Genomic DNA, 27202 nt, shown 5'->3' with positions numbered 1-27202 from the left:
AAAAACTGCCTTGCTTTACTTTGAGACTTCTCAGGTTTTTTCCCCCATCTTTTGTATCGTAGCATTTCAAGTTAGTTGTGAATGTGATTGTTTAGACTATTCCGTTTCTTTGTTGGACTTTTCATTTTTTTGTACGAAAAAAAAAAAAAAATCAAATGTATTCGTAACGTCGTGCCATATAGATTAAGCAAATGATTGAATATCAATACTTGTCATGAAATGTTCGAAAACTGAAAAAAAAACAAGCTTTGCTCTTGATACCAGAGACGTTTTTAATCATGAAATTTTTAAAGCTAATGCATTCGTCACGTACACATTTTCAACATTTTAAATGATACAAATAATAAATAAATAATTTAAAACATCACCAGACTCTCTTCTTTTTTCATTCAGTTATGTACAAAAGTTGTTCATGGTAAAAAAACAAAACAAAAAAAACATTCAATACTTAAAATTTCAGTACCTATAAAAGAGTTGGAGGGTCATCTGACACACAAATTAATTCACATCATAGAAACAGTCATGGTTTATTCATAAACTTCTGGTATTCATGCTGATGGTGATTGTTTTTTTCTTTCGTGTAGATCTGGGAAGAGTGAAAATATATCACATACCGGCCAGGAAATGATTTAAGGCTTTACAGTTAACACCCACACACACACACACACACACTTCAGTACTGACAGGAAAAAAACAAGGACAATTGCACAGCAGCTCATCAAATGTATTAATTGTATAAAGCAATACTTGAGCGAACTGTGTGAAAATGGAGGAAATCTGTGAAAGTTCAATCAGTTCAACATGAAACCGTTTCCTCGGACGCCTTTCTAACTCCGTCTGCAGGAATTTCCAATAAACAAACACACAAACACGAGTCAGCACATTTCATACTGACGTGACAAAATCAATCCTGGCTCATTATTGTCATTTATCTTTTCTTTTTCTTTTTTTCTATGGACTATTCTGAGAGAGTGTCTAGGATCTCATCCCGATGGCCTGAAGGAAAGTCTCATCTGAGCCAATCCATTATATTGCTACTTAAATCTTCATCTGTGACCAAATTAGACTCATCTTGGTTTGGCCGTAGCCCAAGATCAAGATTATTGCGCTGTGGAGATGCTCGTCTGCGTTTAAAAGTTACCAGTTAATTATTTGAAATGCACACCGTATGTTTGCAACACGTTCGCTATAGAATAATATTTGATTTATTAAGTTCACTCACGTTGTATATTTTGGGTGAATTGTCGAGAGGTCATATTGCACCTCAAAATTATCAGAAATAATCCATTCGATTTTGCTTAAAGAAAATGAAGCTTGTTTTTTTTTTTTTGCATTGTGGTATTATTTTTATAAACACCAGGCATTTTCCCATCCAAATTCTCATTATTGTAATGCACAAAAAGTCAATATTTAAATTGTAAAGTATTTACACGTTGTGACTCTTTTACTAGTACAAAATTTTACAAATTTGTATTACAGTAATATTTTGTAGTAAATATACACATACATAGACACAATTATAAGAGGGAAAATGTATTTGTCACAAATAATAATGTCACAATGCAAAAATCTCCAATAAAAAGGTTCTAAAAACTGTTTATTTCTCTCCATCTCGTTTACGTTATGACATGCTCATGGGGATAATCTGTCTGATTCAGTATTCAGTTTGTGATCCGGTGTCTGTCAACTGTTTTAATAAGTTGATTGCTAAACTGGCTGGGATGATCAGAAGGTTAATGAGAGGGTGGAAACCTGCGGTGCGACACACCCCCTCACGCTATCAATCAAACTCAACACATCACAACCACATGAAAGCTACAATAATACAGATTTTAGTGCCATGAAGCAGCAATCACAATTATTTTTATTTTATTTCATAAAAGATGAAAAGAAAATGTAGGGTGGCACTTGATCTTATCCATTAGAAAAGAGTGAGAATGAAGCCGGCCCTGATTGTAAATATTACCAGCACTCACTTTTGAAGAGGGCTTTTGACTGGGACTGAAGGTCGAGAGCAGCTCCCCATATTCAATGTCAACGCTTACTTTTTCAATTTTTCTATTATTGCGGAAAACTGTATTCCAGTAATGTTAAAATTGCTGCATTATCTATTATCAAGATGTGCAACAGCAGCTTAAAACAATGACTGAATAGCCTTAATGTTAAACTATTGCTTGTGCAACCTTGCTGACATCACCCAGAAAGACAATAAAAGTCGTCTCATTGTCATGAAAGATTACAAAACACGTGGAATAACATACACTGATGAATCTAGTAACGTAAAAAAAATGAAAAAATTACTAAGGGATTTCGTTTCCATTTTAGGCAGTTCACCATCCAAAACACTGTAGGTATCGTTATAAAGACCGTTAAAATCCGTACACTGTTAAAACTTAAACTCTCCTTGTGTGTGTGTGTTCACACAGATGGCGAACAATAATCTATATAAATGACTTGGAGTTGAACCCACGGCCATAAAAACAGCATTAATAAGCCATTTCACTCAGATTTGTTGTGTTTAGGGACGAACCCCTGATGATTATTTAGTTTTAATTTGGTTGAGGGCGGTTGGGGGAGCTTTTCTGCCCCCCCCCCCCCCCAAAGGGAGGATGATGAGAAGTGAGAACTATGCTTTGTTGCTACTGACAACCATTTCCTCCAATCATCAGACTTAATGAAACTGAGGTCTGCGCTTTGCCAAGTCATTATGAGGCTGCCATGCTAACTGCTTACCCCTCCTGTTCTTCAAAGAGGATCCTCCGCTCCAATGCCCCACTGATTAATACAGTGATTAGGGAAGCAAAAGGTCACGGTTCCCCCTTCTACAGTTCATTAGGACCAAAAATGGGAAACGTCTTGCACTCCAAGTGTAAACAGCGACGGGAGAACAAGAGTTCGGCAAAAAAAGCATATTAGCAAGAGGAGAATTTGTCAGCAACACTACACGATGTGTTTCTCGCTGACAGCTGGCCAGGTTTCAGAACAGATCTCAGATCTCATGCATATTAATGGCAATGCAGATTAAGTGTGATGAATCATTCATGAGGATGTGTGACCAAAATCAAAATGCATAGGAAGGGAAACGATTCTGGCATTAATGCTGTAAATGCTAAAGAATATCAGTAGTAGTGCAGTTTGGCCTGTTCAGATTGGTTCTTTTACTTGGAGCATTATCCTGTTGACTTCAGCTGAATGCTTTGTAATGAATGGACTAAATGCCAAACGTCAGGCCAGAGGCAGCCTGCATCAGTCTAAATCATATGGACAGCTTGGAAAACAAGCTTTAGGCCTTGTTTCTGCCAGGAATGCATTTAGCATCATCATACCCTGGTTAAATTTCTCAGACCAATTATTTTCACAGTAGCTACTTCTCTAGCTACACCTCAGTAGCTGTTTCTTTGCCCATGTCCTTGGTTTTCCCGTCTCACTCTGAAAGCAAGAGCATGTGTTATTTTCTGGGTAGAAACGCTGCCAGTCGCTGCTTCTTTATGGGGAGTATATGAATCTCCTGGGAGCTCACTTTCTTCAGTTTGATACCTCTGTTTTTGGAGATCTTTTTGAGCGAGTCACTTGATTCTCCTCGCTGATCCCCCGGGATCCTGGGCAGTGTTGCGAATCCCCCCTGACTTGAGTCACGTTTAATGGAAAAGTTCTTAGTAGAAACGCCTGATAATCCTTTTAGCTTGCTGCAGAATATGGCAGGCATGGCGTCTTTGACCGACACAATGACTTTGGCAGTCTGCGACGTGCTGACGATCTCGATGTTGCCGCTTCCGGTGAGCGCAGAGTTGTGTACAGCTTCAGCCATAGCGCTACCATGACCGCTATCTACAACCCACTTGTGCTGTCTGCTGAACTCTAGAGATGCTAAACCACTTAGCAACTTGGTATCTAGCTTCGGCGTGCAATCTACCGGTCGAAGAACCCCAAGAGCCAAAGCCCCACTGCTAACATCGTCCCCAATGTGGCACAATCTCTCCCGCTCTGGGGCCAATGGCCCATACGTGCTACAAGACTTGATGCATGTCTTTCTTATACTAGGTACAGACAAATCAAGGACACTGTCTTGCTGAAACGCTTGGATCCCTTGTGGAATATCGACATGCGTTGACGGTTGAGGCGCCCTTATGGATAAGTCTAGCACTTCTCCGTCTGTCGCTACAGGGGACGAGCAAGAGGGAAAGGGTTGCTGGACTAGTGCCATTTCCCTGTTGGTTAATGTCAAATGAGGGGAGATGTCACTAGGTGACGTCTGTGTGCTTTTGCTCGACGTACAAGCCGGTTTAGAGGAGTCTACCTCAATCTTTGAGTCCTTGCACATTGAGACCGGGACTGGGATTGGCACTGGGATTGGAAGAGGCACTGGAAGTGGGATCACAACAGGATAGGGCACGAGGAGGGTGGCTGGAGGCACCAGAGAGGCTAGTGGAGAAATGTAGGGGTGTGTAAGAGGCGGAGGAGAAAGAAACGCTGAGGCGAGGTCTACTTGCGGGGAAGACGCTTGGTGACAACCGGGCGAAGAGTTCCCTTGGCCAGGGAAGAGATCCTGCAAGATTGCTGCAAAGTTAGGGTTCTGAAGAAGAGTCAGTAGACTAGTATCCAACACTGGATTTGAGCCTTTCTGGTCAAGGACTGGAGGTGGTCCGAGAGCAAGGGAAGGGTTCTGGCACAGTATGTTGTTCTGTAGAGGGAGAGGACAAGTTGCTGTTTGTTGAAGTAATTGAGGATTCAAATGTTGGAGGACTTGTTGTTCCAAGACCAGAGGTAGGGATACAGGACCTTGACTAGTCATTAGATATGAAGTTGTCCCTGATTGTCCAACTTGAGAGGCAGCTGGACCAGCAAGGATGGGCAACATCATTGGACTCTCTCCCAAGCAGATTGGTTGAAGCACAGTTGTAGCAACCTTTAGGGCAACACCATTGGGAGACTCAGCAGCCGGGGTCACCACTGGGGTGGCTTGTATTGTTAGCAGGGGTGATAGGGATCGTTTCGTGATGGTTGGAGAACTGACATTCCATGTCTCGGTTGTAAGAATTGGAGTGGCTTCTCCTTCGAGTTTCCCAACTGCATCAGTGTTGGTGGCCTCCTCCTGGGGGTTCGCCATGTCTCCGGCTACAGAATCTTTGTACGGCTCTTCCATTGCGTCTTGATTATGTAAATCTCTTTCAGGTGCTGTAAGTAGCAGATTTCATGGTTTTCATCAGTTGGAAGGACAAACCCTAGAATCAAATGGGAAAAGTGGATTAGCAGTTGGCGACAAATGTATCGGTAACACTTTACAATAAGGTTAATTAGTTAACACAAGTTAATGTATTAACTAACTAACAGTATTTATTAATCTTTGTCAGTGTTAGTTGGAAAAATCCAGCTGTTCATTGTTTGTTCGTGTTACTTCACAGTGCATTAACTAATATAAGGTATATTTACTAACTGCACTTTGGACTGTGTTGCCATTATCTTTAAAATCCGCATCAAGCATGGACACTTTTTTTTAATCAAGCTTTTGCCGTTTAATTAGGTCTGAGAACTGCGAGTGATTGGTTGTATGATTTTCTTAGTGTCGTGTTTTGATGTTATTTTATGTTTCTATGTATTTTAGAGTTACTTTAGAGTATTATGAGTAAAATTTTACATGGTCCCTTTATAAATAAATAATTTACTATTTATGGACAGCACTTTTGTCCATTCTAATGGTTTTGTAAGTGATTTATAAATAACAGTTGAGTTGAGAATATTACATTAGTAAATGTTGAAATTAATAATATCTAAGATTAATAAATGCTGCTGAAGAAGTATTGTTCATTCTTAGTTCACGTTAACTAAGGTAGGTAACTAAGGTTAACTAATGAACCTTATTGTAAAGGGTTATCAATGTATCGTTGTAAACCACAATAGTCAACATAGTAATTGTTGGTAAACCTTTTTAATCTGTTATATCCTTACCTGTCCTCTACAACTTAATACCCAAAGCTAACAAGGCACCAAAGAGGCATTGTTTCCTTTCCAGCTAAAAGTCCAGCCATCTGTTTTTGTCTACACTGAGCTTTAAGCTTTCAGAATGATGTCATGACACGAGAGTGGAATCACAGACACAAATACAAAATTATGGGAGACACCAGAGGAGAGTTTACAAAGACTGAGAACCTTTCGCACAGACAGATGGCTTTCGCTGGCTTGGTAGGAGAGCAAAGAGAGCACGGGGGAGGATTTGATGAAATTACGTTTCAGAGTGCCTGGGTTTATTTGTTTATGAGCCAGCGTTAGTGTGGAGTTTATTACACAAAATGCTGCCAAGACTACGAAGTGAGCCTCCTTCTGGCAAACACAGAGAGGGCGAAAGAACGCCAGAGAGACAGAAAGAAGGAAAGAAAGAGTACCTTGAAGAAATAAAATGAGGGAGGGAAAGAGAGAAAGGGATAGTGTAAGGGAAAAGAGATCAAGGGATGCAGAAAGAGGGAGAATCTTTCAAAGAAACGGCTTTCAAAGCAGCATATTTTTGGTCTAGGCTAAGTACCCATTAAGCATTGCAACATTTTTCGAATGCTAACAGGGTGACCTGAACACATGCATCAACCACAAACAACACTAAAAACAACTTTTGCAGTTCTGTTTTCACTACCAAAAACATTTTATCAACGTATGATTTTATTGGCAACAATGTGTATTTATCCACCAGTAAATCATTCAAAAATATAAATGCAATGCTGATGAAGGCTAAAGGCAGACTCATGCTAGCGCACAAGAACAAACGGCCTTATCTGCATTTTTTCAGGCAAGCTGCGAAACAAAAGAAAGCTGCCAGCTGATTTAGGACCAACTGTGTCCCAGGGTGAATTTCAGAACCACTTCTGTGAATTTCCATTGCCAAACAGACAGAAAGAACAGCGGAAAAAGTCCGATAAGGAAGCAGACGACCTCGACACATCTGCTCCTCTCCGATTACTCCGTGACAGTGCTTCTCCACGACCCTAAATCAACCCTCAATTGTTGAGTCCTGCTGTTTGGAAAAACTGATCCAAGATCATCAGACCATGAGACTTCTAGACGGCCTAGCATTATGTTGTGTCTAAAACTATAATCTCAAGCATATTTTGTGAATGCTCTACATGTATGGGATACCTATTACAATTCAATGCACTTGACCTTCCATCAAAATGAAAATGCAAAATAACAGTCTTTGTAGATTACACATGAGTGTGCGGATGAACAAACATTGAGTCAAATTTCAGAAAATGTGGAAGCCTAAAAGACCCGCTGGAAATGATCACTTCATACAGGTCTTGTGTGTTGTAGAGATATGTATCTTTGACAACTTTTACATTATTTTGTGTATATTTGATTGACTTCAGACCTCATGCTTGATTTTCATAAACTTTAATTAGTTTTCTAATAAGGCATACACTTCAAGCATGAGGTCTGAAGAGGATCAAATATACACAAAATAATGTAAAGTTGTCAAAGATACATATCTCTACAACACACAAGAGCAGTTTGAAGTGATCATTTCCAGCTGGTCTTATATAGGCTAGACTTTCAAATGTAAAATTTGACTCAAAGTTTGCAATTAATTATATACATTTATTTGTACAAAAGTGAATTTGATTGATTTGATCCTCTTCAGACCTCATGCTTGAAGTGTATGCCTTATTAGAAAACGAATTAAAGTTTATGAAAAAATAAGTCAATTAACATTAGTCTTAGTTTCCGTATTCTCCGTGCCAAAGGCGCTGGGTGACGTAACTTGGCTCAAAACAGTGTGTTTTGTTGAAGTCTTTGGAAAACAAGCACATGCTTCAAATGCTACCCAATTACAGTCTATGAGAGGAACAGCCAAAAACTTGGAAAGAAATCCCGAGCTGGGATAAAAGTCGATAAATTACAATCTTCCATTGGAAAGCCAACAAGGTGTGTCGCCAAACCCTCAGTATGATTTGTTTCTGAGATACTGTGTTCCAGATGGGCTTTCTGTGGGCCGGCGGATTCCGGCAGTGTGAGACGGTTAGTGTGTGTGTGTGTGTGTGTGTGTGTGTGTGTGTGTGTGTGTGTTCTCAGCAGCAGGTGAGATCAGATAGATCTCTACACTAAATCAGCTAAAAACATTACAGTAACCCAAGAATACAGATAAAAGAGCCACCAAATGCACCATCTGCTGTTGCGGCATCTCAAAGGTCACGCATCAACAAAACCTTGGAAAATGGCTCTCATGTGATTGTAGATTTTGTTTCCTGAGCCGTTAAAGCTAAATCATGTGATGAAATAAACAATAAAAATGAGAAAACTATCAAGAAATGTCTGGGTTAAACTTAACCCCAAAATAAAAAATAATAATATTAAGCCATTAATATGCCCAAAACATATTATTTTAATTTTAAACATAACCTGGATAAAATATCACAAGCAAGATGTCTTAATGAATATTTTAGGATATGACTAACTTTATCTGTCAGTACTAAAGCCCGAGGCTGGCAAACGAAAAGGCAGAAACCGATGTGAAACTTTGAATTGCGATGCGAGTGTTTACTGGACGTGTTTCGCACAGATCGAGTGAGGAGCGTCTCGAGCTTTGATGCCGGTCTGATCTGGAATGTGATGATTAACACGGTCTAGACGGGAAACATCGGATGTTCAAGGGGTGGGCGGTATGACCAAAATTCTATTTCACGGTATGACTAATTTGATTTCACGGTAACGATATATTTCACGATATAGTTATTTATATATGTAGTTATTCTCAAAAAAAATCGACAAAAAGGGCTTTGTATAATAAATAAACCCAAATACTTTAGAAATGAAAAGTACTTCACATTGTTTTCTGTTTCTCTTATTTGGTAAATTATTTCTTTGGTAAACTATTTAGATAGCTAAATATAAACAAAACACACTCATCAACTTTTAGATGAACTGCCCCCAACTGATTGATATTAAATAAAACTCATAGGTGCAATTAAACTTCAAATAAAGTGTTTCTGAATAATTTTTCAATCATGTTATGCTTTACTTCATCAATCAGTTTATATCTGAATATTTTATATTGAACTATTCTATTCATGATAAATTAGTTATTTCCTTTTAATTTTGTAGGATAGTAATACTAGTTATGTTTAAATGTGTTCCCCGGTACATTTTTGCCATGTCTGCTTATAGGCTACACTGCGTTTTTAAGGGGCTTGTTTTGCTCTTTTTGTGATCTGGCAACCCGTCACCCTGCGCTTTAATCAATAGAAGTTCATAAGTGACTAGAAGGAGAGCAGCAGTTTGAAAACCAAACAGCAGCTACTGTTAGTGTTGACAAAGTAGCCTAGTTTAAATTATACACACCTTGTAACTGCGTCATTATTTGACCATACCCCGGTGAACACCGCGCTCCCTCAGTGCGTGTGCACGCGCGCGTCTTCTGCGTCAGTAAATGCGATCGGTTAATTTGAGTGTCAAGTTGTAATCGCGTATCGAATCAAAGGAAGATTTTATCAGCTGGTTCGGTGGCCAATTGTTTGGAGTTAGAAATAACTCGCGATGCATATTTAGTAATTTTGCCTCAGATAGGCTACAGGATTATACATTCACTTTAACAAGCAGGTTGTTCATTACCACGGGCGGCAAACTGTTTGCGTGTTTAAAAGCTATACATAAGAGACGGAAAGATAACTATACATTATTTAAGGTTATTTCTATTCGTTACGATATTGATAACTGTTGTTGTCCAGCTTTCCCCGTTGCGAGCGTGCACTCCTCTATCTGTCGCCTGGGTGCTGCACTGCTCTAGTGACTCTAGTGACAGCAACAACAACCCTTTAGAAAATGTAATTCCTTTGTGGATCCTCTTGATCTGCTTTCTCCGTGTTTCTTTTTACAATTCTCAGTGTTTCAGTCTCACGCACGTTGCACGCGAGTTAACCACGCCCACTTATTTGCATGTCGCGGTATACACGGAATAAAAAAATCTGTTACGGTTGATATTTTCTACCGCGATAACGATATATACCGTCCAACGCATTCTCATCCCAAAGCGTAATATTTTGACTCTTTTGCCAAAGCGTCTATATCCAACGCATATGGCACCCTTTAGCGTCAATAACACGCTTCGGTTTTGGGTAGGTTTAGGTCTGGGGTAGTGTTAGGGTTAGACCACTAGGAGGCGCCATATATCTGCGTCTCATATGACGCTAAAGGGTGCCATGTGCGTTGGATATAGACGCTTTGGCAAAAGAGTCAGTATATTACGCCTTGGGATGAGAACGGGCTCATACCGTCATACCGCCCAGCCCTAGGACACACACAGATCTGCTATGAGCTCCAGGTTAGACTTCAGCAAAACTCAAATCTAAATATAATCCTACTTGGGCATTTACTGGCATTAAACTTACTTTAAATGAATAATTTTAGTTTACTGAAATCTTAAATTTACTTAAATTTAAATGTTTACCATATGTATTAGATGTAATAATGATAATATAAAATTTTACTTTGTTTAAAGTATCGTAAGTAACCGAATCGTAACATGAGTGCAGTTACACCCCTAGAAAATAAACAAACAAATAAAGTAACATCACCAGTATTATTTGCAGGCTATACTTTATATATAAACTTAAAATTTGTATATAATTATATATATATATATACCTATACACACACATATACAATTTATTACAGGTAAAACTCGGAAGAATTTGAATTTGGTGCAAAAGTTCATTTATTTCAGTAATTCAACTTAAAAGGTGAAACTAATATATTATATAGACTCATTACATGCAAAGTGTGATATTTCAAGCCTTTATTTGTTATAATTGTGATGATTATGGCTTACAGCTTATGAAAACCTTTTCACAATATTCTAATTTTGACTTTGGGGTTTTCATAAGCTGTAAGCCATAATCATCACAATTATAACAAATAAACGCTTGAAATATCTCACTTTGCATGTAATGAGTCTATATAATATATTAGTTTCACCTTTTAAGTTGAATTACTGAAATAAATGAACTTTTGCACCATATTCTAATTTTTCGAGTTTCACCTGTATATAGGCCTATATATATATATATATATATATAGGCTACACATTTTCTTGAATGTAATATTTATTAAATCAATAATAAATATGTATGCATAAATACATAAATATGTATACATATTTGTAAATAAATAACATTTTATATATTATTTGTAATATTACAGATAATGTTCTCTTGATTGACTCAAATGGGACACCGTGTAAGACACTGGGATCACTGGTGCTGACGTGATATGATAACATGGTTTCATCAAGAGGAATCTATCCTGGAGTTCATCTATCAAAGAAAAGAAGACCGTCCCCGGGCAACTGCAACTGGAAAATGGAACAGATGGAACAATTTAGCAACAATCTTCTCTTCCATCCGCAGGCCGCTGTTGTCATGCCAACCGCAGGGCTAATAAATCAATCTCCTGCGTTTCATGCTGAAGCTGCCGTTTCCCCCAGAAGTGATCCTCGAATCTGCCATCATCCTGATCTCACACACACACACCAGTCGTCTTATCTCAGCGCTGCTGATCTGCTAATGACATTAGCAGAGTTAGGTTTCCACTAGCTTAACAAGTCTCCTGGCAATAGGAAGCTAGTCTACATCGCAGTTAGACATCAAACTATCCGTGCAAATCTGTTTTTCACACCCGATCTCTGTTGTAGACTCAAGTTCCACTGACAACACTTCAGTTTGAGTGGTCCGCCAAAAATGTATTTGCATTTTATGATTTGCATTGCTATGCATTCCCCTATGGTGCATTTGCCCATATCGGTATCGTATTCATTTTTAATGTTGTCGTTTTCGGCCTGATAAGAAAAATTGGGCGATATGTTAAAGGTGATAAATAATGGATTCAGCTGAGACACTTCAGATGCGCACTGTTTACCATGTTGCTTTTGAATTGCTAAAAATTTTATTAAAATCACTTCAGAAAGGAAAATACAGTAAAGAGCAACAGTTAAGACTGTCATATATCGGCTACATAAAATTATCAAGAGAACATTATAATTGTGTGTTTGGGACATGGCTTTTAATGGTGACACTTTTGTTTTTGTAATCAGGCTCTCAAAAATGATGGATTTAGATTTATCGGACAACATATCGGTTATCGGCTTTCAAATATAAAGAATTATCGGTATCGGCCAAAATGTTCTATCGGTGCATCCCTAGCATAAAATACTTAGACTAGTCTTAAAAGTTAGTCATCTCATTTTGTTCATCAAGACTGCTCCTAAGTCAGTTACAATCTTTTTTTTAGATTGGTCTAATTGGAAAGTTTCTAAAACTTGTTGTTTCTAAAAAGTTGGTCAAACACAGTCTTAATATAGTGGCTAATGTAATGCAACTGGTCAACTGGATTTTTGGGAGGCTATTTTATCATCCAAAAGCCAATTTTCTAAGCCAATTGCTTAGAAAAGATGTTTAGCCAAAGTTTAATAATTATGGGTAGAGGTTTGTTACAGTGACTAACCCTAACACAGTGCAACAGTCTGCTTCAGGAAGTAAAATCACATTCAATTTCTCCACAGGGTAATTCATTTTAAACTTAGGATAACTTGTAAAGCTTTAAAGACTGACTTACTGTGAGCTAAGAGGTTGTTAATCAGTGGTATATCAGGGTATCCTCGTAAATATAGTCAGTTATGTGTTAAGGGAACATAAAGAGGAGAGAAATAAAACGCTTGTGTATCAGTATATTGGATCCGTGCCGCTCTTAAAGTGACAGCTGCCTAATAAACCTGCTGTCTGTGCCATTAATGTTAATCAAACTAGAAAAGACAGAGAGAAAATCACTCACGGCTATTGACTGAATAACTTTTGTTACTTTAATAAGGATTAATCTATATTTAAAAATAATGTGAAGACTATGCAGTTATTTTACATTTGATTCATTTTCTCTAACTGAAAACTACTGTTATGACTATTTCTATGTTGCATTTATTTGTGCTATTGCTCGTAATTTGATTATTTCTTCTTGTTTTATTTCTGACAGTTTACTGACAAAATATTTGACATTTATATGAGTTAGGCTATTTTTTGGTGTCATAACCTTATTTATTAAGGTTATTAGTCAAAATCAATGAAAGCAATAACTAGGCTATTTTATTTTATTTATTTATTACGCTTTTGGTAGTAGGGCCAGTGAGAAGTTTGCCAGGGCAAGTAAAAATGTGAACCACAGTAAAAAAACAAACATTTTTTTAAATTAGCGGTGAGCCCTGTATGCTCTCAGGATAATTAAATATTAGTATTCATATAATGCAAAAACTATTGTTTCTAAGTTCTAACTATCTTCCATCGATCCCTATTAGGGATGCACCGATATGAACATTTTTTTGGCCAATACTGATAACCGATAATTCTTTATACTTGAAGGCAGATAATAGGGCTGGGCGATATGGCCTAAAAAAAAAAATCCCCGATTTTTTCACAAAAAATCCGATTTACGATTTAAATCGATTTTTTTTCTCTCCCTACTTAAAATCAATCTGCAGATGACAAAGAAATTGTTCAAAACAAGTTTTAACTTTATTTTGTTTTGATATTCCCTTCTGTGATATTATCTGGATTAAAGTGTAATCAGAAACAACAAGCCAAAAAGACAAGAGGGCAGGCCCAGTCTTTGTAAATAGTGTAAATGTAACATAACATAAAATGGGTGGATTGGGGGGATGTGTAAAAAAAAAAAAACTTGCATCACAATAAGTTTATTGTGATTGTCAAATTATTTGGTAACTAAACAATTGTATCAAGTTTATTAACTATAAACACAATGTTTACATGGTACAAAAAGACTGGTATGCTACTATTGCTTAACACAAATTTCAATTCTTGTGATTTTGATTCTGATATTGATTCAATATCAATTCCTCTGGATAAATATTAGGTACAGTAGATACTAATGTGTTATGTTAATTGTTCTCCAAAAATAAATCACCTAATGCTGTAAACATACAGAGAGCCCTGTGTCAGCTATTATTATTAAAGGTTAAAACTAACTCAAATTAAACAATGCGTTTTTTATAATAACAAACAACGTTATAATATTTTAATGATATAGGTAAAATATAATAAATGTGTAATATAGTTATCATATTTAGCAAAATACTCCTCTCTATAGCAATTATTTTAAGTCCAACTAACATGCGTGCTATGGGTCATTAAAAGGCATCCTGAGGTAAATGTAACGTTACGTGACATATGTTGTTCTCCAGCTGTTTTATGGACATCTTTCCGCGGTTGAAAAACACTGATCGATCGATTTTATTAGCTACATTTGGGTAAGTTAGTACTTAGTAAAGAGTAACAGATGATCGGTTCATGTGCCGCTTGAACTGAGATCTGTCAGCGATCTTTCACGTCACATTTACAAGCGCCAAAACTGTCTGTGTTTATTGTTTGAATTTCGTATTAAAATTGACCGAATCTGAGAGCTGAGAATCTGTTTCATATCAATAGTAACCTGCTCTGTCTAGTCTGTCGGTGTCAGTGTCCTCTTGATCTTTTCTGCGCGATGTTTCTCTGCGTTAGAAAATGGATGTGTGCGTGAGAGCGTGTAAAAAGTGACAATTGCGTCTCTCACAGTGAACTCGTGAGAGTTGGCTGCCCTGCAGATTCAGTTTGTAAATGTTTTCGGCGGGTGTGCTTCTGCTGCCGCGGTCTTGTTCATTTGCCATGTTGTTTGTGTATCTCTATCATGGCAAGCGCTGAGCCCGGTCGGAACTACGGGAGCCCAGATGGGCGCGTCGGCGGTTGTTAAAGAGAAAACCGATTTGTATTTATCATTGAATGCTCCTGAGTGTGTCCTAAAATATGGCGACGACTACCCAGAATGCAATGCGTAACGACGTAGATTTTCATTCAAAAAAATCGGCGTAAACTACACATTCGAGTTAATCGATAAAATCGATTTATCGCCCAGCCCTAGCAGATAACCGATATATCGGCTGATAAATCTAAATCCAAATTTTTATATAATTTTTGAGAGCCTGATTACAAAAACAAAAGACTCACCATTAAAATCCATGTCTCAAACACACAATTAAAATGTTCTCATTATAATTTTATGTAGCCGACAGATTTGTGCTGCACATGTTGCACTTTACTGTATTTTCCTTTTTTCTCCAATCATATTTCAAGCTGTTCAAACAAATGTTGAACAGTGTCTCAGCTGAAGGAAATAATACATTATATAACGGCTCCTGAATGTTTTCTCCAGACCAGAAAAACCATGCTTAAACTGATGCCTTCGATGTCTTCTATATTTAATATCTTCCTCTCAAGAATCAGGACAATCCACATCACAAACATCAAATGGACACCGTGAAAATAAACCAAAATTAAAAATCAAATTCGTGATGAAGGGATTTTGCCATGACGTCGTTCAATAGATAGCTTATTAAATTGAAATCAATACACACAGAACCTTAAATTATAAATAAACGATAACCAAGATATATGCAAACATACCGTGTGCCTTCCAATCAGGATTCAGGAGACATTAGGAGACATTTCTTGCAAAATGTGTTCGGTGTTCACGCAAATAATCAAATCACATGACCAGTACGTCTTCTGTTACTCATTTTCTCCAGTAGGTGTCACTATTGCCAAACTATCATGCAAAACAAATATACAATTCCCAAATAAGTATTCAAGTATTCCACAACATTTATAAAATAAAAAAACCTTTTTTAAATGGTGACACAAATCAGATTTTCTGATCGGGCCGATAACGATAAGATTAAAAATGAACCGATATCGGCCGATACCGATATGGTGGCCACTATATTGTACATCCCTAATTGTTCATGGCTTATTAAAGGTGCAGTGTGGGATTTTTAGCGGCATCTAGTGGTGAAACTTGCAAATTGCAAACAGCAAGTCACTCGCGGCCTATCCCTCGGTTTTCAAACTCGAATGAGAAGCTACGGTGGCCGACGTAAGACAAAATATGTCGTCGTCTGAGTCAGCAGCAGAGAGTAGTAAGTCAAGCAATGAGGTTTCTTTAGCGCTGTTTGTTCGCTTTCGGCTACGGTAGAAACATACCTTCAGACCTTCATAGAAGGGGATTCCCGCGCCTATGTAGATATAAATGTCTCATTCTAAGGTAATAAAAACATAACGGTTCATTAAGTAAGGTCTTTATACACCACTGAAAACATAGTTATGGATTTTATATTGCCTCTGTCAATAGATCCTCAGAAATATTACACAATGCACCTTACATAATAGTAATCAGCTGATTGTCTCACGAACGTAACCAGCACATTCTCCCCACAAAGCAAACCCATAATACAGCGAGGGAGAAGAACCACATGAAACTATGTAACTATATATTTTTTCTAACAGGGTAGTAAAAGTTTAGCTGGCTAATATGAGCTGTTACTGTGGCTGAGCCTTGTTTAAACTCGACGCGTCCGCATGAGCCCAAAGGTGCGTGCGGCAAAAATAACGTGATTGTGACAGCGCGCGCGCCTCCGCATCCCCTAGACACCACTTACTACACACAATAGGCTTTTTTTCTCTGATTTTGGAAACTCGATCGACTTAAAAATGCTTCCAAGATCGACGGGTTGGTGATTCCTGTAACTGTTTTACGGTCAATGACAAGAGTAGCCTACTAATCAGCTGTCTCACGAACTTAACCAGCACATTTATCCCCACATAGCAAAGCCATAACACAGCGAGGGAGAAGAATTAAGTTACATGAAACAATCCAACTACATATTTACACCACTGACAAGGGAAAAGTCACTACTCACGGTGTTTATGACTAGCTTCTTCTAGCTTCCTGCGGCTTCTCTTTCAATGTAGTGACGAAACGCGCTCTGTAGCGCTGTGTGTTCGCTGTCGGCTACGGTAGAAACATGACGTCACAATATGGCGACCTTCATAGAAGGGGATTCCCGCGCCTATGTAGATATAAATGCCTCATTCTAAGGTAATAAAAACATTACGGTTTATTAAGTAAGTTCTTTATACACCACTGAACACATAGTTATGGATGTCATATTGCATTTCTGTTAATAGATACTCAAAAATGTTACATATTGCACCTTTAACACTTTAAAGACTTTAAATTAGTGGGAAAAATACATCCAGTTCCAAGGCAGCTGAAAAAGTAATACTATAGTAATAGTGATGCTTGGCTAAGCAATCAGATCAACCTTTTAAAAAGCCAAACCCTTTCTTTGGTTGATACTGATTAAGTCCACATAAAGATCCATAAAGGGTCTGGTGTAACTCCCTTTGTCATCGCTCCAGTGGGATCTCCCCACAGTAAAACAGCATCCATGTGTGACGTGGCCAGCCGTCTCATGCCCGGGTCTGACACTTCTACGGCTTTATGGGTTGGGAAGTGTTTGGCTGGAATAAGCCTGGGAAGAAGAACGTATTCTTACATCGCAGATCTACAGCACATGTGGTGCATCCAACACCACTCAAACACATGCGCAGAAGACACTCTAATAAGAGCAGTGTGTGTGTGTGTGTTTGTGTGTGAGCACTAAATGCCTCCTGACAATCATCTCTGTACAAAGTCTCCTCTCATTTAAAGGCAACAGAACAAAATCTACCAACAGATTTGTCTAGGATTCCCCAAGCGGGCAACCTTCCGGTCTCTCTCTCGAACCCAACACGGAAGTGACTTAAACTGCAGTTCATCGACTGACCACTAGAGACAGGCTGCAGAAGAGAGTCAATCCCATAGACCCCCATGTTAATATGCCCAACATTACAGCAGAAAAAAATGTGTTTACAGCCTGGTGCAAAAAGTGGTTTTGATCTATATAGCTAGTTTTGCCCTTCATGGCGACTGTGAGGGGGGTGAATTATTTTATTAATCATCCGTGTAAATTATATTAAGTCTTAAAGTTCTGCATAATTAAGGGTGTGGCCACTTGAGTGACAGGTGGATTGCCGCTTATGTCACTACTAGCCGTTTGTCTGCGGTCTGTTAGCGTCACGTGACCTCAGCTAATCCCGACTTTTTGCCAATTTTCGGTTATCCGGGAGTGACGCGCTGCCAAGATGGCGACGGTCGGCTCCACACACTTTGGGCTTCAAAAATGCTCTTCAGAAACATTAGGGGTGACGTCACGCACACTATGTCCATTGTTTTATACAGTCTATGGGATTCCCACAGTCATGATTGATCTGATATTTGTAAAATCATTTAAATGTGTTTTTTGTTGTTCCAATGGAGGACAGAATATGGAAACTATAGTACCTTAAAGGTGCAGTGTGTAGATTTTAGCGACATCTAGCGGTTCGGTTGCGAGTTGCACTAAGGGCTCAGCCCACCGCTCACCCCTCCCTTTCGAAGAAGCTACGGTGGCTCAAACGAGACAAACATATCGTCGTCTGAGACAGCAGAGAATAGCCAGAGAAAGCCAAGAGTGTGTAACATTGTCACTGTTTCTGTCCCACAGTCCATTATAAACCACATCATGGATAAAGTTTACAAAGCCATAGTCAGGTGAGGACCAAGGGTCTTAATATATAATATAATAATAGTAATCAGCTGATTGTCTCACAAACGTAACCAGCACATTTATCCCCACATAGCAAAGCCATAACACAGCGAGGGAGAAGAACTAAGTTACATGAAACAGTCCAACTACATATTTACACCACTGACAAGGGAAAAGTCACTACTCACGGTGTTTATGGCTAGCTTCTTCTAGCTTCCTGCGGCTTCTCTTTCAAGGTAGTGACGAAACGCGCTCTGTAGCGCTGTGTGTTCGCTGTCGGCTACGGTAGAAACATGACGTCACAATATGTCGACCTTCATAGAAGGGGATTCCCGCGGTTATGTAGATATAAATGTCTCATTCTAAGGTAATAAAAACATTACGGTTTATTAAGTAAGTTCTTTTTACTCCACTGAAAACATAGTTATGGATGTCATATTGCATTTCTGTTAATAGATACTCAAAAATGTTACACATTGCACCTTTAAGCACACATACATACACACAATTTAATTAAATGGTGTTTTCACAAAGACCTGACCCCAGGTCAGCTATTCTAAACATGCATTACAGCAACAAAGCTTTGCTGCATCATGTTATGGTGTTTTTCTTCTCTGTAACTGACATGTTTTAGTCAAGTCACCTGTATATATATTGCGCTTTTTACAATTCAGAGTGTTTCACAGCAGCTTTACAGAGATAACAGGAAAATAATGCAACAAAGTTTGTTTCTAGAAGAAAATAGCGTCACAGTCCAGCTTAAGGAAGTTCAGTGATAGTTCATTTTGTTGTAAAAAAGTTATTAATTTAGTTCATTTATATATATATAGCCGCTCTGGAGAAAACCGTGATGTCATCGTCCAGTTCAGTTCTCATAATGGTGTCAATGCAGGAGATCACTAATATTGTTGAATATTAAATTAAATGTCCCCAACTAAGCAAGCCAAAAGCCAAAAGCGAAAAAAATAACATAAATCTCCAGTGTCTAATATTTGCTTCTAGACCCAGATGCTGCTGGACGTCCTGTTGACGGCAAACACGGTCAGGCTTTAATGGCTCTACATCAGCGCTGTGATGGCTCTGGTTGAACTGGACCTGCTGGTTCTGCTTCAGGGTCAGCGCTGCACGTGTGGATCTTATCAGTGCATGAATGGTGTGTTTGTGTCCACACGGCCCGGCCCGAGACAGACAGACGCGAGAGGAAGATTACAGAGACCAGAGGCTGGACAAAGGCACTCGCTTCTTTCCACTATAAAAGAATGAAGCCAAGATATCCCACAAATAACTGATAAGATCTCGCACCGGTTACGTCATTCGGAGCCGAGTCTGTGCCGAGCCACAGTATCAACGTTTTAGTTATCACATTTAGGCAACCTTGTCCTGTTTTTGTTTAGTCTAGTTTTATCACTGAAAACGTTCACATTTTCATCATACTGCATAATGTTTAAATTAATAAATCACAATTATTTGACTCAAAATTATAATTGCAATGATGTTTATTTTTTACACTTCATTAGAATTATTGCACTTTCACCTATAAGCACAAATTGAGATAATGTTGACTCATACGCATGATTAATTTGACCTTGATCTAGTCTCCTGATTTATTATAGGCTATTTGTAGGGCTGTAACGATACGCGATATAAAATCGAAATCGCGATACTCAGGTCCACGATCCTGTATCGCGATGTGAGAAGGCAGAATCGCGATCACACCCCTTCCAACTCCCAGAGTTATCCTTCCTGTCCAGAACCAGGGCTCGAATTTCGGCGCGGGTATTGCGCATAATTCTAATCATTCCAGCAGGTCTTCCATTTATAATGCGGGAAATTCCCGCAATCGTAATCCACACAGATAATAAAATCAAATCATTCTTTTAACAACTATCTTCCAGACGCAATTTCACAAACAGCATGAGTCTTCAGCGGTGCCGCGCGTCTTCTATCTCTTCTCATAATGTGTTGTGCAAGGCAGGCATCAATCGCTGCGGCGATAATACACACTCGCGTTTTGGAGTCGGGACCATAGACTGTAAGGTCGGGACATGACGGAATATTCACTTGCACAATCGGGCCAGCAGTGCATCGTGACTGAAGTCTTTTTAAGTCTAACCAGTTTAAGCAATTGAAATTTGCAGCCAAAACTTGAAATATAAATTCTCAGAAAGTGCATTAAATTAATCCTCAATTGACCGGCAACACGTCCAACATGCAGATGCATATCCTACGGCACCATCCCGGAATCAATTTAGTTGGAGTACAGAACACAGCCCAAAAGCAGCAACCTACACTGCCTAGTATAGTTTAATAATTTGCATAGTTATTATTGTTCTTTGGTGTTTAGATTATACAGGTTTTCCTAATGTTATTTAATAAAAATACTGGTATTTTTTTTCTTCTCTCAAAATCTCTTTTTTTCACCACAAGCCCCGCCCCCTCAAGCCCCACCCCCGTGATAGAATTGCGATACGAATCGAATCGTGGGTCAAAAATCGTGATACGAATCGAATCGTGGGTTTGGTATATCGTTACAGCCCTAGCTATTTGTCATACTGGTAAAACAAGAAACTTCTCTCAAAAATTCGAATTCCTAATAATCCAATAATTCCAAACTACATAAATGTTTTTCTATTAAAACAACAGCAAAAAAAAAGACTTTGTATTGTCACTGTTTGCATACACGCATTTATTCCTTAGCCATTTATTGACCGTTCGCAAAGACCCGCCCCCTTTAGTTACTGTTGCTATGTCCGACAAGCCACGCCTCTCTCACACACACCATGTTCTCACGCAGTGAAACACACATCGCGGAGTGAAGAGGACACTGACAACACACTCAGACAGGACAGACCAGCTTACTTTTGATTTTAAACAAACTCAACTGTCAAATTTGGTCATTTTTTAAAGAAATTTAAACAATAAATACCGTTTTGTGTCTCTTTAATGTGTCTGACAGATCGCTCAGTTAAAGCCGCTCGTGAACCGATCATCTCTTCCTCCTAGTTCATTTATAGCATCAAATAAACATGAATGAACATCAGAAGGAATGTTGTTTTAGCCGCGGAAAGACGTCAGTACACCGTTTTTCAAGTTCAATCCTCCAACGTTAATCTACTAACTCTCCTGACTGCTTTGTTGGACAAAAATGGCGGATTATGATTGGTCAAATCGCCTGTCAATCAAGTCAATTGTAAATATAGTCGAGATTCATGTTTAGATTTATTACAGTTCATCACTCAGAAGGTTTGATGGCAGTAAACAGCACAAGAGGCTCGTGAAGGAACACAGACCGACTGAATGACATTTCATTTAAAGCCCCCCTGTGGTGAAAATCAAGCTTTTAAATGTTGTTTATGCAGAGTTTTTAATGTGCTTTAAGACAAACCATGTGTAAGTTCATAAGTCGACAGCATTGCTGAGTATTTTCTCCTTAAAACTGCAGTGAACCAAAGACAGTCTCAAAAACACGGTTTGAAATCGCTGGTGTTTCTGACGTCACAAACGACCTTGTAACCAATCAGATCAACGTGTGATCGTCAACCAGTGGATCTCTGAGCTGAGTGAGTGAGTGGAGGCGGGGGTCATTTGCATATTCATAGAACCACGTATACTAAATGAGGCAAGGGTGTCGAGTTACATTCAAGATATTTTAAGGCATGAAGAATTTTTTTTCAATGAAAATTTTGGTGATCAAAGATGAGTTTAAGGGATAAAATTATTGACTACAGGGGGACTTTAAGCAAAAAATCTCACATGGAGATTGATAAACTCCAGCTTGCTTGTTTCCGATAAGCGTCAGATAAGAACTACCTAAAAATGGCAAACCATCTTCGTAAAAAAATTATTCGAAGCATAATTGGATTTTTTAGTTTGGCTTGCGTCCCATTCGATTACATGGCGGGGTTTATGAACTATACTGCAGCCAGCCACCAGGGGGCGATCAAAATGTTTCAACTTCACTTTTCAAGACACTTAATCCACACACACACACACACACACGGGATAGGGGCGGTACAGATGAAGGATCGCTGATCTAAAGAGTGACGTCACTTGTGTTGATGCCGATGACCAATTGCTTTTATCGGCCGATATCGATTATTGGTCTCTAATCTCTAATTTAAATGTTTAAAAAATGTTATCATTTTGTAAATAACAAAATGATTGATCTTACTTCAGCACACATAAAAAACTCTGGTCTCAGATCAGTGGGACGCTCCACCAGTGGACTGTGGTGGCAGATGCTATAAATAGGGGCGTTTTAATTAAATATGAGGTAATGTGATCTGTGTGTGGCAGACAGCAGATCGCTCGTCCCTATACATTCGTTATCATTAACAGATAAACGGGCCTCCTGCACGGTAACTCAAGCCTGCTGTTATGACAACAGGGTCATAGTCGATAGTAGAATCTATACAGGAAATAATGAGATAGACATGAAATGAACATGACAGAATTAAACGCGTCTGTACTGTATCAGGTGATGCTGGATTAAATATGTGACAGGAAGTGATGTATGTGGATGATGCTGTACAGTATCTCAGACTTAGATTGACTGATTACAAGGGAAAGATGTGACAGAGTGTTTGACAAACACCTCCAAGGCCTTAGAAACCATTCAGAAGACCTTACCAACCACATAGCAACGCCCTAGCAACCTCTCAGAGGATTTTAACTTCATAGCAACGGGTTAAAACATTCTGAACAACTTAGCATATCAGTGCCCAAGCAACCATTCAGAATACCCTAGTAACAATCTAGAGAACCTTAGTAACTCCATAGCAACATGTTTAAAAAACTCTGAACAAATTAGCAATTGCATGGCATGGCAATGCCCTAGCAACCATCCAAAACACCCTGGCAACCACTCAGAAGATGACATTAGTAACTGCATAGCAAGGCCCTAGCAACCACCCAGATCTTCTTCATAGCAACATGCTTAAAACACTCTAGACACCGTAGCAAATACATATTGATGTCCTAGCAACCACTTAAACACCCTAGCAACCACCTAGACGATGGTATTAATTTCATAGCAACATGCTTAAACTCTGAACACCTTAACAACCACCCAGAAGAAGACCTTAGCAATTGCATTAGCAATGCCCTAGCAACCAATCAGAACACCCTGGCAACCACCTGGAAGACCTCAACAACCACAGAGCAATGACCTAGCAACCACTCTGAACACCCTGGCAACCCCCCGAAGGAAGAATTTGACCTTAGCAACTGCATTAGCAATGTCCTAGCAACCACTACAAACACCCTGGCAACCACCTGGAAGACCTTAACAACATCGGAGCAATGCCCTAGCAACCACTGTTACTGTTGCTCACTGTGATGCTGAATACAGAGAGAGATTCATATAGATCAATTTATACTGCGACTGATACACTTAAAAATGAAAATTCTGTCATAATTTACTCTCCCTCAAGTTGTTTCAAAGTTGTACGAATATATTTCTCCTGCTGAAGAATTATTTCACTATTCCTTTAAGGACAAAAACACTTCAGGGAAATGCATTAAGTGAGATTTATTGAGACTTAGAACGGTGTGGGTATTTTTCTCACTATGGATCATACAGGTCTTTTCCTACTAAGACTTGCATATAATAATAATAATAATAATCATCTGTGGCCTTAGATGATCTGACACACGTGAAGCTCCGCCTCCTCCTGCATTTAAAGACTCAAGCCAGAAGACAGAGTCTGACGCCGGCGACGGGACATTCCTGAGACTCGTCGTGGCTCAAAGCCTAAAATAAGATTAGGACACTCGTCGGGAATTACACGGATCCTCTGCTCTCTCTCTCTCTCTCTCTCTCGCTCTCACTAAATTAACAAATTATATTAAATCGTTTTAATTTTCGTTTTAAAATTATTTTTAACTGCAGCACTTAAAAAAATAAATATTTGTATCTATTTTTACTCAAACATTTTTAGTATATATATAAAAAAAAAGTCACGTTTTCGAAACCTAACAGCAAAATAAATGCATTACAATATTTTGTATTGTAATTTTGCTCTGAAATTTTTTTTTTCATTGCAAATATATTGTGAATATTTAATATATCGCCCAGCCCAAATGCATAAATATGATGGAAAAAAATTGTGTTTTAAAATTTACAGTAGTGGACAAAAGTGATATTTGTGTTTAATGACCCTACAATTAATAAACAGTCAAAATATGAGGAAAATATTTTATATTTATAATTTGGTTAAGGTATTTATCTGTCAAAATTATTTGGCAAAAAAGGCAAACTACAGCAACTTATTTTATTTTACTATGCATAGAAAAACAAAGCATACATCGACTACAGCATAATCGGTTATTAATATTTGGTTGACATGATTGCATGTGTGTTCATTTCTTTGTATAACAGCCTGGACAAAAATTATGTCGCACAATTTCACAAATACTATTATTATCCAAAAATATGACATATTACTCCAAGCACAACTGCGCAATATAATTACAAGTTCAAATGTAATAATATTTAAGGGTGAAGATGTACATTTTCCTAGCCTGGACATCACTTTTGCTCATATGAAAAATTCAGAAGTTTCAAAATTATGCAAATTTGAACGAATGCTGTCCTAATGATGTAAACAATTTGATATACATATATCTCACGCTAATTGGTTGAAGAGAGTGAAGTGTCTGTTGACAGGTGTAACGTGTGAATACTGACGGGGTAACGACTCCTTTCAGGCCAATTTAATGAACTTACGATGGTTGGTCTTTCTTTGTATTAGTGAATGCATGTGCACAAAGGTCAAGAAAACCCAACCTCGCTTTGACCCCCGAAGCTTTCAAGCCTGCAAACGTGCCCGAATGCTTTTAAAAGTGCACGTGTGAGTCCGTGTGGAAGCATTGATTAACTCAATCGACGGAACGGTTGCCAAGGACATAAACAACTCCAGAGTTCCACCGTTACCATGGACACCATACAGCTCCATTATGATGTCACAGCTGCATCAAGAACACAGTTCCGCCTCCATTTGTCATTCTGAAACAACATTACTAGAGGCTAATATCATAATCGTGTCTTTGAAATGGGAGTTTCAGCATTTAATGCTGTTCGGGAAGCTTCACGGTGCTGTTATTATTGATTTGATGCACAGTGTACTTTCATTAGAACTAAATGTGTCTGTAAGATGCCTTTTTGTCACTCATGAAGAGAGAAAAACACAAAATGAGATTTCATTCTCAATACAGCAAAGTGCTTTTCTCTTAAGCATTTCTGTATCTTCAACACCGCTGCACAAAATGTCAAAACCGTTTTAAATCTTCAGATCAAGAGCTTGTACCACAACTATCTAATTATGCCAATATCCCTCACTGGGGAGTTCTTGTGTTCCCCGTCCATTTGGAAACATATCTGACCTCACAATCCCCGAGGCATTCGCATTAAAGAAACAGTACACCCAAAATTAAAAATCTCATTTATGTGGAAACATTTGAGAATTATGGCAGGATATAATGTGAATTTTAGTCTGTTGCTCACACAAAGCTACATGATGGCAATCGGGAGATTTAAAATATAGATTAATTTACTGGTGCTTTTCGCCTTTGACAGCTCCTCATCCACCCATGACATTGGTCTAATTTTCTGCTTTCGTGTTACACAGAAGAAAGAAAACTCAAGGGGTTTGTAATGTCATAGGGGTGAGTAAATAATACCAGTATTTTTATTTTAGGTAAACTGTCCCTTTAAGACCAGCATCATCCCTGTTATTTCAACAACGCAGTCGATCAGGGCGGCATTAACCTTTCAAAGGAATATTTATCCACATTATTTTTAGCTAACTACCCAGAATAATTGAGTATAGGAATATACTAACGTCCTTAAGCTGTTGAAAATCCCTTTAAATCCACGAGAGATGCGCGAGCACCTGTGCGGGTTTCCATCGGGTGTCATGTGTGCTTCTCTACCCAACGACACCCTACTATTGGATAGACATTATATACTGTGTTATTATATCGCTATATAATCGCATAAAGAGAAGAAAGCGATGCAATCTAATGCCAGTGCACTAAACCCGCCCGTAAGTGAACACTGACACATTAACACACTCACACATATATGAGAGAATCACTCGTTACCTCGGAATGAATATAATGTCGCTCCGGAGTCGCGCGTTATTTCTGGGTTTTCCTCGATTTCTTCCCGGTCATCCGCTCGATCGCTACCATTAGCCACTCGCTGGTTTCCTCTGAAGAGGGTTGTGTGTTCTTCATGAGCCTCTTATAAAGAGCCGGACGATCCTCTGTGTGTCGGTTCACGGTGGAGGATTCAGGCCTGTCGCGCGCTTCACCGTAAAGAGCGACGAATGTGTCGGTGACGCGCGTCTGGAGCCGTGGAGCCGCTGGCCGGGATCCTCTCTCTCTCTCTCTCTCTCTCTCTCTCTCTCTCTCTCTCTCTCTCTCTCTCTCTCTCTCAGTCTCAGCCACACTGTCTCTCGCTCTCCTCCAAACGGGAACATCCTAATGTAGAATCGTAAATTAAATTAGAACGTACATTTTAATTACATTTACCTTACAAAAACTACTGTACAGTAATGATAATAGCATTGCATTGTGGGATATACCATAGTATTACCATGATTCATGATAAATAAAAAAGACAGTATCTGTCAAAAACCCATGGTATTATCATACGTCCAAAACATGGTATTATTATGATGCATGTCCAACAACATGGTGCATGATGCATATGAAGCAGTA

At 38.7% G+C, this 27202-nt stretch overlaps 1 protein-coding gene across 1 annotated transcript; it reads right to left on the bottom strand.

The window, feature by feature from the left end:
* Positions 1-2603: 2603 nt before the first annotated feature.
* On the bottom strand, positions 2604-26879 carry zmp:0000001174 (retinoic acid-induced protein 2). The gene is made up of 2 exons (XM_056248779.1): positions 26582-26879; positions 2604-5222 (listed from the first exon to the last, which is right to left on the bottom strand). Exon 2 carries the CDS (start codon positions 5141-5143, stop codon positions 3449-3451), a length of 1695 nt encoding a protein of 564 aa, XP_056104754.1. The 5' UTR covers positions 5144-5222; positions 26582-26879; the 3' UTR covers positions 2604-3448.
* Positions 26880-27202: the final 323 nt, after the last annotated feature.

This window comes from Rhinichthys klamathensis, unplaced genomic scaffold, assembly GCF_029890125.1.
Source record: "Rhinichthys klamathensis goyatoka isolate OS25496 unplaced genomic scaffold, OSU_Roscu_1.1 h1tg000058l_1, whole genome shotgun sequence".
NCBI classification, from domain to species: domain Eukaryota; kingdom Metazoa; phylum Chordata; class Actinopteri; order Cypriniformes; family Leuciscidae; genus Rhinichthys; species Rhinichthys klamathensis.
This window is presented reverse-complemented; position numbering and strand designations above follow the sequence as displayed.

What these genes read in the sequence shown, in the direction of transcription:
- zmp:0000001174 (XM_056248779.1), bottom strand. Translation starts at nt 5,143, where the DNA reads ATGGAAGAGCCGTACAAAGATTCTGTAGCCGGAGACATGGCGAACCCC.